This window comes from Loxodonta africana, chromosome 26 (assembly GCF_030014295.1).
Source record: "Loxodonta africana isolate mLoxAfr1 chromosome 26, mLoxAfr1.hap2, whole genome shotgun sequence".
Classification (NCBI taxonomy): domain Eukaryota; kingdom Metazoa; phylum Chordata; class Mammalia; order Proboscidea; family Elephantidae; genus Loxodonta; species Loxodonta africana.
In genome coordinates, this window is record NC_087367.1 from 24,461,112 (window position 1) to 24,475,181 (window position 14,070).

Genomic DNA, 14,070 nt, shown 5'->3' on the forward strand with positions numbered 1-14,070 from the left:
AGACAGATAGACAGATACTAGTATTGATTGAGAACTTGATGCTGCAGTTTGTGATACCAGATGTAGAATTTTGTTTTAGAGAAACTGTGTGTAGGGGGAGAGGAGTAGCAAGAAGAAGAGTTTGAAATGTTTTGATTTTTTAAAAAATAAATCCGTATTTCATTAAAAAAAAATAATTATTTAAAAATAAATACAAATTATTGATTGTTAAAATAAGATTATTTTTAAATGAATCAGGAAAAATTATTTTTGAGTACCTACTGTGGGCTCACATGGGTAGGAGATGCAAGAGAAGTGTAAGACAAGGCTCCAGAGTTGATAAAAGGATATTTATAGACATGAAATGGGCAGAAAGTAGTGTAAGATAAAATACTACAGTATTTTATTAAGTTATAGGGATAATGATGTTAGAGAAGTTCACAGTGGGAAAAGGATGAGTTTCAGCAAGAGTAATAGGAGACTTCTTAGAGAAAACAGGACTTGTTTTGATCCACTCCCAACAAATGTAGACAAAGAGGCCAGCTAAAAAACTATAAGAATTATTCACATATAAGGGGGTGAGGCCGTAGAGTAAGGTGATAATGGGAAGGGAATGGAACAGAGAAAACTGAGGAATCTAACACAGGAGTTGGGGACAAATTAGAAGTAATAGGTTAAAGACTTGGAGGAGGCAGTTTGTGATATCAGAAGTAGAATTCTGCTCTGGAGAAGGTGTAGAGGGGATGGGAGCCATATACCCAAGGGTAGATATTCTGTGAGCTTTCGGAAATGATACTAGCACACAGTTATTTCATGGAACTACAAAACAGTCTGAAACTTCATAACTTTAAAACTAATCCTTTTAATTTGAGATTACATATTGTCTCTTTCAGTTTTCATTGCTTATATATGGCAAAATATAATTTTAAATTAAAAATAAACTTTGAACTAATAAGATTAATTTATAATCAGTTGAATTATGTCTGCCTTTTTTTTTTTATCATTTAAGAACTGTATTCGGAGAACTCCTTTGAACATTTAACTTCAAATTTGAGTGTAGGTTCATATTTTATTATTATTTTTTATATCTCTGACTATACAGGTATTGATGGATATGTTTCATCAAGATGTAGAAGATATAAATGTATTATCTTTAACTGATGAAGAACCTTCCACTTCAGGAGAGCAAACTTATTATGATTTGGTAAAAGCATTTATGGCAGAAATTCGACAATATATAAGGGAGCTAAATCTAATTATAAAAGTTTTTAGAGAGCCTTTTGTCTCCAATTCAAAATTGTTTTCAACTAATGTAAGTATCATTGTATACACGTATATCACTGCCTGTTGTTAAAATTTGCATGACCACTTCAAATTTGAATTTGTATAATTCATGGTTAATTTTTTTTTTAATTGTGGATGGGACTTGATTTATACTGATTATGATAACAAATGAAGTGCTATAACAGTCTCATAAAATTAAACATCAAAAATTAAAAGACAGAATCTAAACTAGACTGATGGTGTAATTGAAAATGAATTCACAGAATCTACTAAATAATTTAGAAGATGTATTTATTTATTCTAAAGAATAAAGTCTGTGTTGGCCCAGGACAGGAACCATTCCCAAAGCCAACTTTTCAGACAGGAATTGGACTGGACAATGGGATGGAGAGGGATGCTGGTAAGGAGTGAGCTTCTTGGATCAGGTGGACACTTGAGACTATGTTGGCATCTCCAGAGACTATGTTGGCATCTCCTGTCTGGAGGGGAGATGAGAGGGTAGAGGGGGTTAGAAGCTGGTGAAATGGACATGGAAAGGGAGAGTGGAGGGAGGGAGCAGGCTGTCTCGTTAGGGGGAGAGCAGTTGGGAGTGTGTAGCAAGGTGTATATAAGTTTTTGTGTGAGAGACTGACTTGATTTGTAAACTTTCACTTAAAGCACAATAGAAATTAAAAAAAAAAAGGATAAAATCTCTTGTATAGGTAGAAGGTATTTTAATTTGTTTTAACTCATTTGAGTCACTCAACGGACATTTCATCAGTGCCAGCTATATTGTACGGCACCATGCTTGGCAATGGGGATTCAAAGATAACTAAGAAATAATTCTCGCCCTCAGGAAATTCAGCCTAGTCAAATTAGAGATATAAACTTAAATTGCAGTAACCCAAAAAAAAACCAAACCCACTGCCGTCAAGTCGATTCCGACTCATAGCGACCCTATAGACAGAGTAGAGCTGCCCCATAGAGTTTCCAAGGAGCACCTGGCGGATTTGAACTGCTGACCTCTTGGTTAGCAGCCATAGCTCTTAACCACTATGGCACCAGGGTTTCCTAAATTGCAGTACACTGTGGTAATTACCATAATAGAAGTATGACCACAGTATGGGCGGCACAAAGGAGGGAGCCAGGAACATTGAAACTTACAAGAGGGATTACTGATCTTAAAATAGTCATCAGACTAACCTGATTGGATTCTGGGGATATGCTGAGTGAGAACAGGTTGTGTAAGGTGGTGACAGTCCAGTAATTCCTGAAACTGTAGCCCCAGAGCCAAGAGTGACTGATCAGGAAACAGTGCTTACTACAGAGGCTAGGACTGAGGTTCTAGTTACGGTAACAAGTGAACATTAAAAAATAAAGGAGCAGATTCTGATGGTTGCAAAACTCTAAATATACTAAAAATGATTGAATTGTTCACTTTAAATGGATGAAATTCATGGTATACAAGTCATATTTCAATAAAGTTGCTAATAAAGGAATAACAGACAAAGATTTCTTAGATATGACACAAAAATCAAGAACCGTAAAATTAATAAATTGGACTTTTATTAAAATGAAAAACTTGTTCTTCTAAAGACGTTGTCAGAAAAATAAAAAGACAAGTCACAGAGTGGGAGAACATATCTGAGATATATATAAAAGATAAGACTTGTATCCAGAATATATGGAGAACTCTTATAATTCAGTAATAAGAAAAACAGTCCAATTATTTTTTAATGGACAAAAAATTTGAACACTTTATAAAGGAAGATACACAAATGGCCAAAAAAGCACTTCAAAATATGCTCAGCATGAATGTACTCATCAAACCCCAAAAAACCAAACCTGTTGCAGTTGAGTCAATTCCAACTCATAGCAACCCTCTAAGACAGAATAGAACTCCCCCATAGGGTTTCCTAGGGGCAGCTGGTGGATTCAGACTGCTGACCAGTGGGTTAGTAGCTGTAGCTCTTAACCCTCATGCCAGCAGGGCTCCTGAATGGTCGTCAGGGAAATGCAAATTAAAAACACAGTGAAATAGTACTATACTTTCTTTAGAAAGACTCAAAAAGACCAGTAATTCAAAATGTTGAAAAGAATGTGGATCAGCTGCTTGTGGGAATATTAAATTCCCACATGGTTTGTGGTAAGGTAAAAAAAAAAAAAAAAAAAAGGTAAAGTGGTATAAAAACTTCAGGAAATATTTTGACAGTTTCTGAAAACATGTAATATTAACTGTGTTGCTGTTGTTAGTTGCCATTGAGTCCGTTGCAACTCATGGTGACCCCCATGTGTGCAGAGTACAACTGTTCTGTGGGGTGTTCAAGCTGTGACCTTTCGGGAGCAGATCACCAGGGCCGTCTTCTGAAGCACTTCTCGGTGGGTTCGAACCACCAACTTTTTGGCTGGTAGCTGAGCACTTAACTATTTGCACCACTACCCAGCAATTCTACACCTAGGTTTTCACGCAAAAGAATTGAAAACATTTCCATACAAAACTTGTTCACAAACGTTCATAGCAGCTTTATTTTTAATAGCCCCAAACTGGAAACAACCCAAATGTCCATCAACAGGTGAATGGACTTAAAAATTACCTTGTATCCATAAAATGGAATGTTGTTGTTGTTATTAGGTGCCGCCGAGTCAGCTCCGACTCATAAAGACCCTGTGCACGACAGAACGAAACACTGCCAGGTCCTGTGCCATGCTCACAATCATTGTTATGCATGAGCTCAATGTTGCAGCCACTGTGCCAATCCATCTCGTTGAGGGTCTTCATCTTCTTCGCTGACCCTGAGCTTTACCAGGCCTGATGTCCTCCTCCAGGGACTGATTCCTCCTGACATGTCCAAAGTATGTAAGATGTAGTCTCACCATCCTTGCTTTTAAGGAGCATTCTGGTTGTACTTCTTCCAAGATAGATTCATTTGTTCTTTTGGCAGTCCGTGGTATATTCAATATTCTTCACCAACACCACAGTTCAAAGGTGTCAGTTCTTTGGTCTAATGGAATGCAAGTCAGCAATAAAAAGGAATGAAGTAGTAATACATGCAACAACATGGATAAATCTCAAAAACATGAGCCCAAAAACTAGATACAAAAGGATCATTTTAGTCTGTAGTGACAGAAAGCAGATCGCTGGTTTCCTGGAGGCAAGGATGGTGGGGGATTGACTGAGATGGGGCACAAGGAAATTTTTTAGGATGATGGAAATGTTCTGTATCTTGGTAATAGTGGTGGCTACAAGGATGGATACATATGTAAACACTCCTCAGGATGTACACTTAAAATATTTGTATTTTATTGTATGTGAACCTGTCTCAATAAAGTTGATTCAAAAAGAAAAAAATAGTCACTGATAAAAAACCAAAAAAAGTCCCAAAAAAACAAAACACCAAACCCACTGTTGTCGAGTTGATTCCAACTTACAGCGACCCTGTAGGACAGAATCAAATCAAACAATGTCAATCAAATAATTGCAGGATAAAGTTAAAATTGAAAATAATCACTATTTTAAGGATTTAGCAAAACAGTTACTCCTGTACACTCTTGATGGGAGGGTGAATCATTATATCTTTTTAAGAAAAATAATCACCAAAATTTTAAATACATACCCTGTGACAATAGTCTTTATCTAGGAATCTAACCTACAGAATTCAGAAGAAGATGTGGAATGAGAGATACCATTGCTAATGTCAGATGGATCATGGCCAAAAGCAGAGAATACCGGAAAGATTTTTACCTGTGTTCTATCAACTATGTGAAGGTATTTGACTGTGTGGACCGTAACAAATTATGGATAACATTATGAAGAATGGGAGTTCCAGAACACTGAATTGTGCTCATGTGAAATCTGTACATGGATCAAGACACAGTCGTTCAGATAGAACAAGGAACTGCTGCATGGTTTTAAATTTGAAAAGGTGTGGAGTTGTATCCTTTCACCTTACTTACTCAATTTGTATGCTGAAAAAATAATCTGAGACGGTGGACTATATGAAGAAGAACAATGTGTGATATGGAGAGGATACAGTCTTGCTTGTCAAAAATGAAGAAGACTTGAAGCACTTACACATGAAGGTCAGTAAGGATTAATCCTGAACGTGAAGAAAATGAAAATCCTCACAACTGGACCGATAACTTCATGATAAATAGAGAAAAAAATTAAAGTTGTCAGTGATTTCATTCAGTGAAATTTCGATGCCCATGGAAGGAGCAGTCAGGAAACCAAATGACATCTTACATTGGGCAAATCTGTTGCAAAAGACCTCTTTAAAATTGTAGAAAGCAAAGATGTCAGTTTGATAATTAAGGTGTGCCTTACCCAGGGCGCCCTGGTGGTGCAGAGGTTAAGAGCTCGGCTGCTAACCAAAAGGTCAGCAGTTCGAATCCACCAGCAGCTCCTGGTAACTCTATGGGGCAGTTCTACTCTGTCCTGTAGGACTGCTGTGAGTTGAATTTGACTTGATGGCAACAGGTTTGGATTTTGGTTTTGGTCTTACCCAAAGCCATGGTCTTTTTAATTACCTCATATGCAGGCGAAAGCTAGACAATGAAAAAGGAAGACGAAAGAAGAATTGATGTATTGTAGTGTTGGCAAAGAATATCAAATACACTGTGGAGTACCAGAAGAATGAACAGAATTAGTATTAGAAGAAGTACAACCACAACGCTCCTTAGAAGTAAAGATGACGAGACGTTTGCTTGCTTACTTGGGACATGTCATCAGGGAAGACCAATTGCTCGAAAAGGATTGTCATGTAAAGTAGAGGGTCAGTGAAAACAAGGGAATCCCTCGGTGAGATGGATTGACACAATAGCCCAACAATGGACTCAAACATACCAATGATTGTGAAGATAGCACAGGACTGAGAAATGTTTCATTCTATTCTATATAAGGTCACAATGATTCGGAGCTGACACTTTGGCAACTACCTACAGAAAACAGCAGCCTACAGAAAATCTTACAGAAGTCACAAAGTGTTATTTTGAGCATCTTGTATATATATATCTATTGGTAATAAAAATAAGAGTAGAATGAATGAAGCGAAAGGGAATCATACATGGATTCTTTGTCATTACTGGGTAGAACGAGAGCCTGGAATGCCAAGAGAAAGACTGGATCAGAGAAGAGCTGAGGCAGATAGGGAGTAGGTCTGAAGCACTTCTGCCGCAAACCAAAGTGTGGTAGTTATCGTGAGGGAGATTACTGTGTCCCTGATTGAGTTGTGAAGTGAACTAGCCACTTTTATCATGAAACACTGATTTAACTGAAATTGACAAACTATGGTATTTATACTTTGCATACTTGGTAGACATTTTCTCAGAAAATGATTGAAATGAGCCTGCCACTTCAAGGAAAACAACTGACCAAGTTTGTTGCCTGTGATAAAATTTGAGCTTTCAAATTTAAGTCAGAATTTTGGAAAACTTGTATCCACTCCCACCATCACTGCTCATGTTAATGAATTTGGTTTTTTAATATTGTTTAGTGAAATGTGTTAGCATTTGCATGATCTGCAGAACTTAGTGAACTCATGTTTTCAAAGTGACCGTGCGTGGGTAAATAATCCATTCACAGTTCAGAATAGACCAGTGGATTTTATGGCTACAGCACAAAATTGGTATGGTTTCAGATTTCACATAATAACTAACTTTTAAGAAACGACCATTTGTCAAGTTTTGGTGTTGTATCAAAAAAGGTATCTGTTCTCGTTAGATGAAATGTCCAGAATAGACAAACTCACAGAGACAAATTTTCCAGGGGCTGGGAGAAGGGAAACCCTGGTGGTGTAATGGTTAAGTGCTGTGGCTGGTAACCAAAAGGCTGGCAGTTCGAATCTACTAGGTACTCCTTGGAAACTCTATGGTGCAGTTCTGCTCTGTCCCGTAGGGTCACTGTGAGTCGGAATCGACTCAACGACCACGGGCTTTTAATGGGGAGAAGGGAGGAATGGGACATGACTGCTACTAGGTATGGGGTTTCTTTTGCGGGTAATGAAAATATTCCGGAATTGGGTAGTGGTGATGGTTGCACAAGTCTGTGAACATACTAAAAACCATTGAACTTTGAAAGGGTGAATTTTATTTATATTTTTTTAAATTATATTAATTAAAATTACATAGAGAAAAGGATATCCACAATTATTTGAAAAGACTATTAAAATACTTCCTTTTCCGACAAAATATCTGTGCAAAGCCAGATTGTCTTCCTATAATTCAACTACAACAGTGTATCACAGCAGATTGAGTAAAGATACAGGTGTGAAAATCCTGCTATCCTCTATTAAACCAGATGTTAAGAGATTTACAAAAATATAAAACAGTTCCATTCTTATTAAATGTTTTGTTTTAGAAAAATAGGCTTTTCACAAAAATGCTATTTAACATATAGTGAGTTTGCTGATATTTTAAATGAGTTAATGAATATTTTAAAATTTCTTGGTTTTAATTTCTAATATGGTAAATATTGATAGCTATATTGATAAACAAATGCACTTTGGAGTCCTCAATAATTTCTAAGTGTGTGAAGGAATCCTAAGACCACAGAGTTTCAAAGAGAACCACTGAGCTAGAGACATTTATTTGCAAGTTGTACATTATTGCAAAAGGAATTCTTGAATTATTTTCTGTTTATATTTTTAAGTGATTAAAATTTCTCACTGTATTTGCCATGTTAAATTTTGTAATTATAAACTGACTTATTGGCTCAAATTTTGATTTTTATTCTTTTCTAACCTAACTAATGTGTTTTTCCTCCAACAGGATGTAGAAAATATATTTAGTCGTATAGTAGATATACATGAACTTAGTGTAAAGTTACTGGGCCACATAGAAGACACTGTAGAAATGACAGATGAAGGCAGTCCCCATCCATTAGTAGGAAGCTGCTTTGAAGACTTAGCAGAGGTAAGTACTTCAATTATATACCCCCCCCAAAAAAACAAACAAAAAAGGTGTGCATAAAAACCTATATTTGAATTAAAATTGGAGTCTTAATTCTTGTTTCCAGCTAAGATCATAGATACTTACATCTGACTACTCAGCTGTGTATTGTCCCTTCTTCATAACGTCATTGGTTTCTATCATTTTACTAAACAAAGGAAAAGTGGTCTCTCATCCATCATAAAAAGAGCATATCCCACAGGAAGTGGTATTTACAGCTGGTACCCAATGGCTTGCAGTAAAATCTCAAATAGCAAGGTTAAGGAAAGTCAAGTATATTAGAAAAGTATATTTTTCTATGAAAACGCCATAGAACTTGGATCTGGAATCAGACTAACTGTGTTTCAATCCAAGCTTTGCTAATGATTAGTTGTGTAACTGTGGACAAGTTATTTAATTTCTCCAAACGCTCATGTCTTTATTTATAAAATGGAGATAATAATAAGACTTAGGATTTTTGTGAAAATTAAATAACACATCAAAATGCTTAGTTAACCACCTGGCACACAGTAAACTACTCATTATATGTTAGCTGCGTTATTATTTAGAATAGGAGGAGCATAGTGACGAGGAACATCAAGTCCAAGGCCTAAATAATTCTGACATCATGGAGTAAAACCCTGGTAACCCTCTCCTTGGATATTTCCAATGCTAAAATTTATGGGTTAGTCCTAATAAGCTAGCATTATACTAATTCTAAGAATTCTAGCTCTTGCTCTCTTCTCACTCAATACCTACTTTATCTTTTATTACAAGACAGAGTTGAGCTTGCAAACAATAGTTTTAAAATGTGGCCATTAAAAAAACTAAGACTTTCAGGCAAAACAGTAAGGCTTTACCAAAACACCTCTAGCTCCAAACACATAGAAGTAATGAAATATAAAAAGAAAAAAATGGAGTATACATAACCCGTTGCTATTGAGTTGGTGCCGACTTGCCGTGACTCCATGTGTTGCAGAGTGAAACTGCTTCCTAGGGTTTTCTTGGCTGTAGTCTTTATGGAAGCAGTTCACCAGGCCATTCTTCTGTAGTGCTGCTAGGTGGGTTCGAATTGTCAGCTTTTAGGTTAATCTAGTACAAACCATTTGCATCACCCAGGAATAAATGAAGCAAAGAAAAGCAGTGATAATGACAACAAAAGAAAAGCCAAGATCATGAAAATAAAATAAGGTACAAATAAATCCAACTATATTAGCAACTCAGCATATGTAAACTGATGAAATTCATTTTATTTAATGAAAGCAATTGTCAGATTCGATTTTTAAAAACCCAGTTTTTCCAGCTTACAAGAGACAAACCTAAAACAGAACTAGAGAAATATTTAAAATAAAGTTGTGGAAAAATCATGACATAAAAAATCATAACAGAAGTTGGTATATTAAATCAGACAAAGGAAGCTTTAAAGGGAAAAAAAACACGTTAGTAATGACAGAGAGGAGTCCTAGTGGCACGTTGGTTAAGAACTCAGCTGCTAACCAAAAGGTTGGCAGTTCGAATCCACTAGCCGCTCCTTGGAAACTGGGGGGCAGTTCTGCTCTGTCCTGTAGGGTTGCTATGAGTCATAATCAACTTGATGGCAACGAATTGGTGGTAGAGAGGAATGCTACCTAATAATAAAAGGTGCAGTATCACAAAGATATAAATCACAAATGTGTATTAAAATCCTCAAAATATAAGCAATAAAAACTGACAAAATTACAAGGGTTGAGAAATGGAAAAAGTTACTAACATATTAGGAAGTGTTAATACATCTCTATCAGAAATTAATAGATAAAACTGAAAAAAAATTAATAGTTATAGAAGATCAGAATTAACAAATTGAGCAGATTTGATATAATATAGCACCCTGCACTTAACAAATAGAGACTTTACTTTCTTTTGAAGATACATGTTATATTCATAAAAGTTGGCTGTGGTATTAGATCACAAAGAAGGCCTCAAATTTCAAATAATATACAGACCATCTTTTCTGACCACCTGACAAATAGAATTCACAGTAAAAAAAATTTCAAAAATGCTTGGAAACCTTAAAAATGAATTCATAAATATCTCACAGATTAAAGAGGCAACAATAATGGAGTACTGTTGAGTAGCAGTGAAGGTTCCGTATACCAAACCTTGTAAGATGCGGCTAAAGCAGTTCTTAGAGACAAGTTGTTTTAAATATATTTTTAAAAAATGGGGATAATTAAAAATAAATTAGTTGTCAGTTCAAGGAACAGTAACAATAATGGGATAAGCTTAAGAGCATATAAGCAGGAAAGTAATAGAAAAACAGAATTAATGAACTAGAAAACAGATAAAAAAAACCTCTAGTTAAGGGTAATGGCGGCAGGGAGAAAAGCACAAATAAATATTAGCATTAAAAGAAGAACTATAGATAAAGATTTTTTTAAATCATACAGGAATAGTAAAATCCACTTCAAATTTTTTCAAAATTTGGATGAAATAATTTAAAATATATAAATATAAAACAGGAAAATTGACAAGGAAAAGTAGGTATCCTGATTAAATTAAAAAACTATTCAAAAAAAAAAAAAGATAATCAAAGTATATTACCACAAATGACTCTAGGCATACACTGGGTGCTATCACAGATGAGTTTTACTTATCTTCAAAAAAACAGTTAATCTTGCTCCTCTACAAACTGTTTCAAAGAATAGGGCCACCAAGGGCAACTCAGTTTAACAGGATTGTGTAGACGTGTTCAAACTGGGTAAGGACAGTACACACAAAAGTATGAACCACTCTCATACATGCAGAAATCTTTTTAAAAGTGGCCAAGAAATGCGTCGGTTTATAATACAGCTAAATATTGTATCCAAGTATGATTTATCTTAGTAGACTCATAAGTGGTTTGAAATTTAAAAATTTTAATACTCCACATTGTCAGAGTAAAACTTCAGCAAATAAGGAAAGCATTCATAAAATTCAGCATTCACTCATGAATTTCTTAAAAATGTGTGGCAAGTGAGCAATAAAAGGGGAACTCTCCTAACCTAATAAGTGATATTTATCAGGAATCTATAGCAGATACCATATTTAATAACTAAACTATAAAAAAAAAAAGTTAGAAAGAATGCCCACTATCACCATTTCTGTCAGTACCCTAATAGAGGTGTTAACCAATGTAAAAAGACAAAAGTAGCCAAAATTGTCCTTTTTGTAGTCAATATAATTACCTACATAGAAGAAGATCCAGGACAATTTATATAGTACTAGAAATAATAAGCAAGTTCAGTATAGTTGCTAGATAAAAGATCAGTATATACTCGAATATAAATATTAGAAAAGGCTCCATTCACACGTAGAAACAAGACTATAGGGTACTCAGAAATAAACCCAACTAAAGATATATATAAGACCTTTTTTGAGAAAATTATAAAATATTAGGTTCATAAGAGAAGATCTGAATAAGGGGAAATACGGCTGATTCTCACTAATCACAGTAGTTATAGTCTGTAAAGTTCCCGCAAATACTGAATTAATGAATACTGAACCAGTCTTGTACAACTTCAGCTGGGAATTTTCTCCCACTCTGTAAATGTGCATGCCTGTGAATGACTGTGAAAACGCTGCAAGTATTTTTAGCACATAGCCAAATTCACAAATACAGAATCTATGAGTAGCTGTATATACCATGTTCACGATGAAAGACTCACTATTATAATAATGCCAGTTGCCACCCTCCCAAAAATTCTATAAATTCAGTGCCTAACAAGCTGATTCTAAAATTCATGTGAAAGAAAAGGAACAAAAAGAAAAATTGATAAGTAACAAAAGGGGTGGTGTGACCTACCAGATATTAAGATTTATTTTGAAGCCACATTTTTGGTGCAGGTATAGACAGTGGAACAGAGTAGAGAGTCCTGGAAAAAAATATACACACACATACATAGACACTGTGGTATGTGACCGAGATTAGATTATTGATCCATAGCGAAAGGATGAACTAATTAGTAAATGATGCTGGGTCAAAACTGGTTATTCATATAGGAAAAAAAAATCCTTCCTTAGCTATATATGCAGAAAGTTCCAAATAGATCATAAATCTAAAAATAAAAAGCAAAACTTTAGAAGTTGAGACAAAAATAGAGAACATATTTATGACTTTGAGGTAGGGAAGGGTTTCTTTAAAAAGACACAGGAAACACAATAACAGAAGAGATTTTAAAAATTAAAAACCAAGAAAAGATACCATAAAGTTATATGAAAAGCGCCAAAAAATGGATGGGACCCTTACCGACATCATGGGCACAATTTAACTCAAAATGGACCAAAGACCTTAAGAGCTAAAGCTATAAAACTCTTAGAAGAAAACATAGGAGATAGAGATACCAAGGGGATAAGTTATATCTGTTTTATTTCTGTAAAAAATAATCTGAAGCAAGTATTCTAAAATATTAGAGCTTGTTTGAGCTAGATGGTGGGTTTACTTATGTTAGGCTATTCTCTGTGCTTTTTTCTGTATGTTTAAAATAATCACATTTTTGATTGCTAGTACAGTTATGTGTATTGACAATTTTATATTTTTCTTTGAATCTTAGAAGCACATGCTACATTTTAACCAGTGAAATAGTTACAAAATAATCTGTAAACTCATATATGGATTCTTAAAAGAGTTTGCCACTCTGCAAATTTGTCCTTAGGAATAAAACAGTATGTAAGGAGAGCTTCAATATCGCTCTTGAGATTAGCTTTTTTAGAATAATACTAGCTACCATTTATTTAGCAGCAGACACTCTATAAGCACTTTATATGTGATACCTCATTTGTTGTTCTTTAAACAACCCCATGAGGTAGGTTGTTTTCACATTTTCCAATGAGGAAACTGGCTCAGAGAAACTAAGTAGTTTGTTGAAGGTCACACAACTTTTAAGTAGTAGAATTGGATCTCTCATTCTCCAGAGAGTATGCTTTTGAACCACTATATTGTATAGTCTTTATTATAAATATTCCGTAATAAATTTAAGATTACTAAAAGGGGAGGAGGATAAATATTTATCTGGCTTGTTGTTGTGTTGTTAGGTGCCATTGAGTCGGTTCCGACTCATAGCGACCTGTGTACAACAGGACGAACCACTGCCTGGTCCTGCACCATCCTCACAATGGTTGCTGTGATTGAGCCCATCGTTGCAGCCACTGTGTCAATCCATCTCATGAGGGCTTCCCTCTTTTCACTGACCCTCTAATCTACCAAGCATTATGTCCTTCTCCAGGGTTTTTTATTGGGGCATATGATGATTTCTAGAAGTTCGAGAGACCTGAGATATAACCATCTAATCACATTTTTATTGCTGTCTCCCATACATTCCGTCGATACCTGACTCCTCCCTGTTGTATTGTGGAAATCTTATTGTCCATTTCCAAAAGATCCACGATAAACTGCAATTTGTGGTGTTATATTATTCTGGAAATTTTTCATTGGAAAGACTTGCAGAAGTTGAAATTGGGAAATGAACTAGGAGCCAGCTCAAAGAATCCAGGAAGACTTGGAGCTTTATACGCCATATTGCATTTCACAAAGACCAGAACTCAGGTCTTCTGACTTCTGATCTAAAAAAACCCTGCTGCCGTCGAGTTGATTCCGATCCATAGAGACCCTAGAGGTTAGAGAAGAACTGCCCCATCGGGTTTCTGAGGAGCAGCTGGTGGATTTGAGTGCTGCCATATCATTTAACCTTCCCGTTAAGGGTAGCTTTTTTTTTTTTTTTTTAAGACATGAATATCTTTCTCACCTGCCTTCCTGTGCCACACTTCTCCACTAGATGTCCTCTTCTCCTTTCTAGAGTTATCCTTTCTGGAAATGAGCTCTCGCCAGAATCCAGGGCACCATTTTCCAGGGGATGGAGGGTAATTTCAGCCCTATTCTGCTAAAACTAA

At 35.6% G+C, this 14,070-nt stretch overlaps 1 protein-coding gene across 5 annotated transcripts in view; it reads left to right on the top strand.

Moving 5' to 3' along the window:
• SOS1 (SOS Ras/Rac guanine nucleotide exchange factor 1) overlaps positions 1-14,070 on the top strand; it is a 153,082-nt gene that overhangs the window by 70,241 nt on the left and 68,771 nt on the right. For 4 of the 5 annotated variants that reach the window (XM_064277175.1, XM_003416091.4, XM_064277174.1 and 1 more), the window contains 2 exons: positions 1,082-1,291; positions 8,008-8,151. In XM_064277175.1, the coding sequence (XP_064133245.1) occupies positions 1,082-1,291; positions 8,008-8,151 (354 nt within the window). The other variant, XM_064277177.1, reaches the window with a different exon arrangement.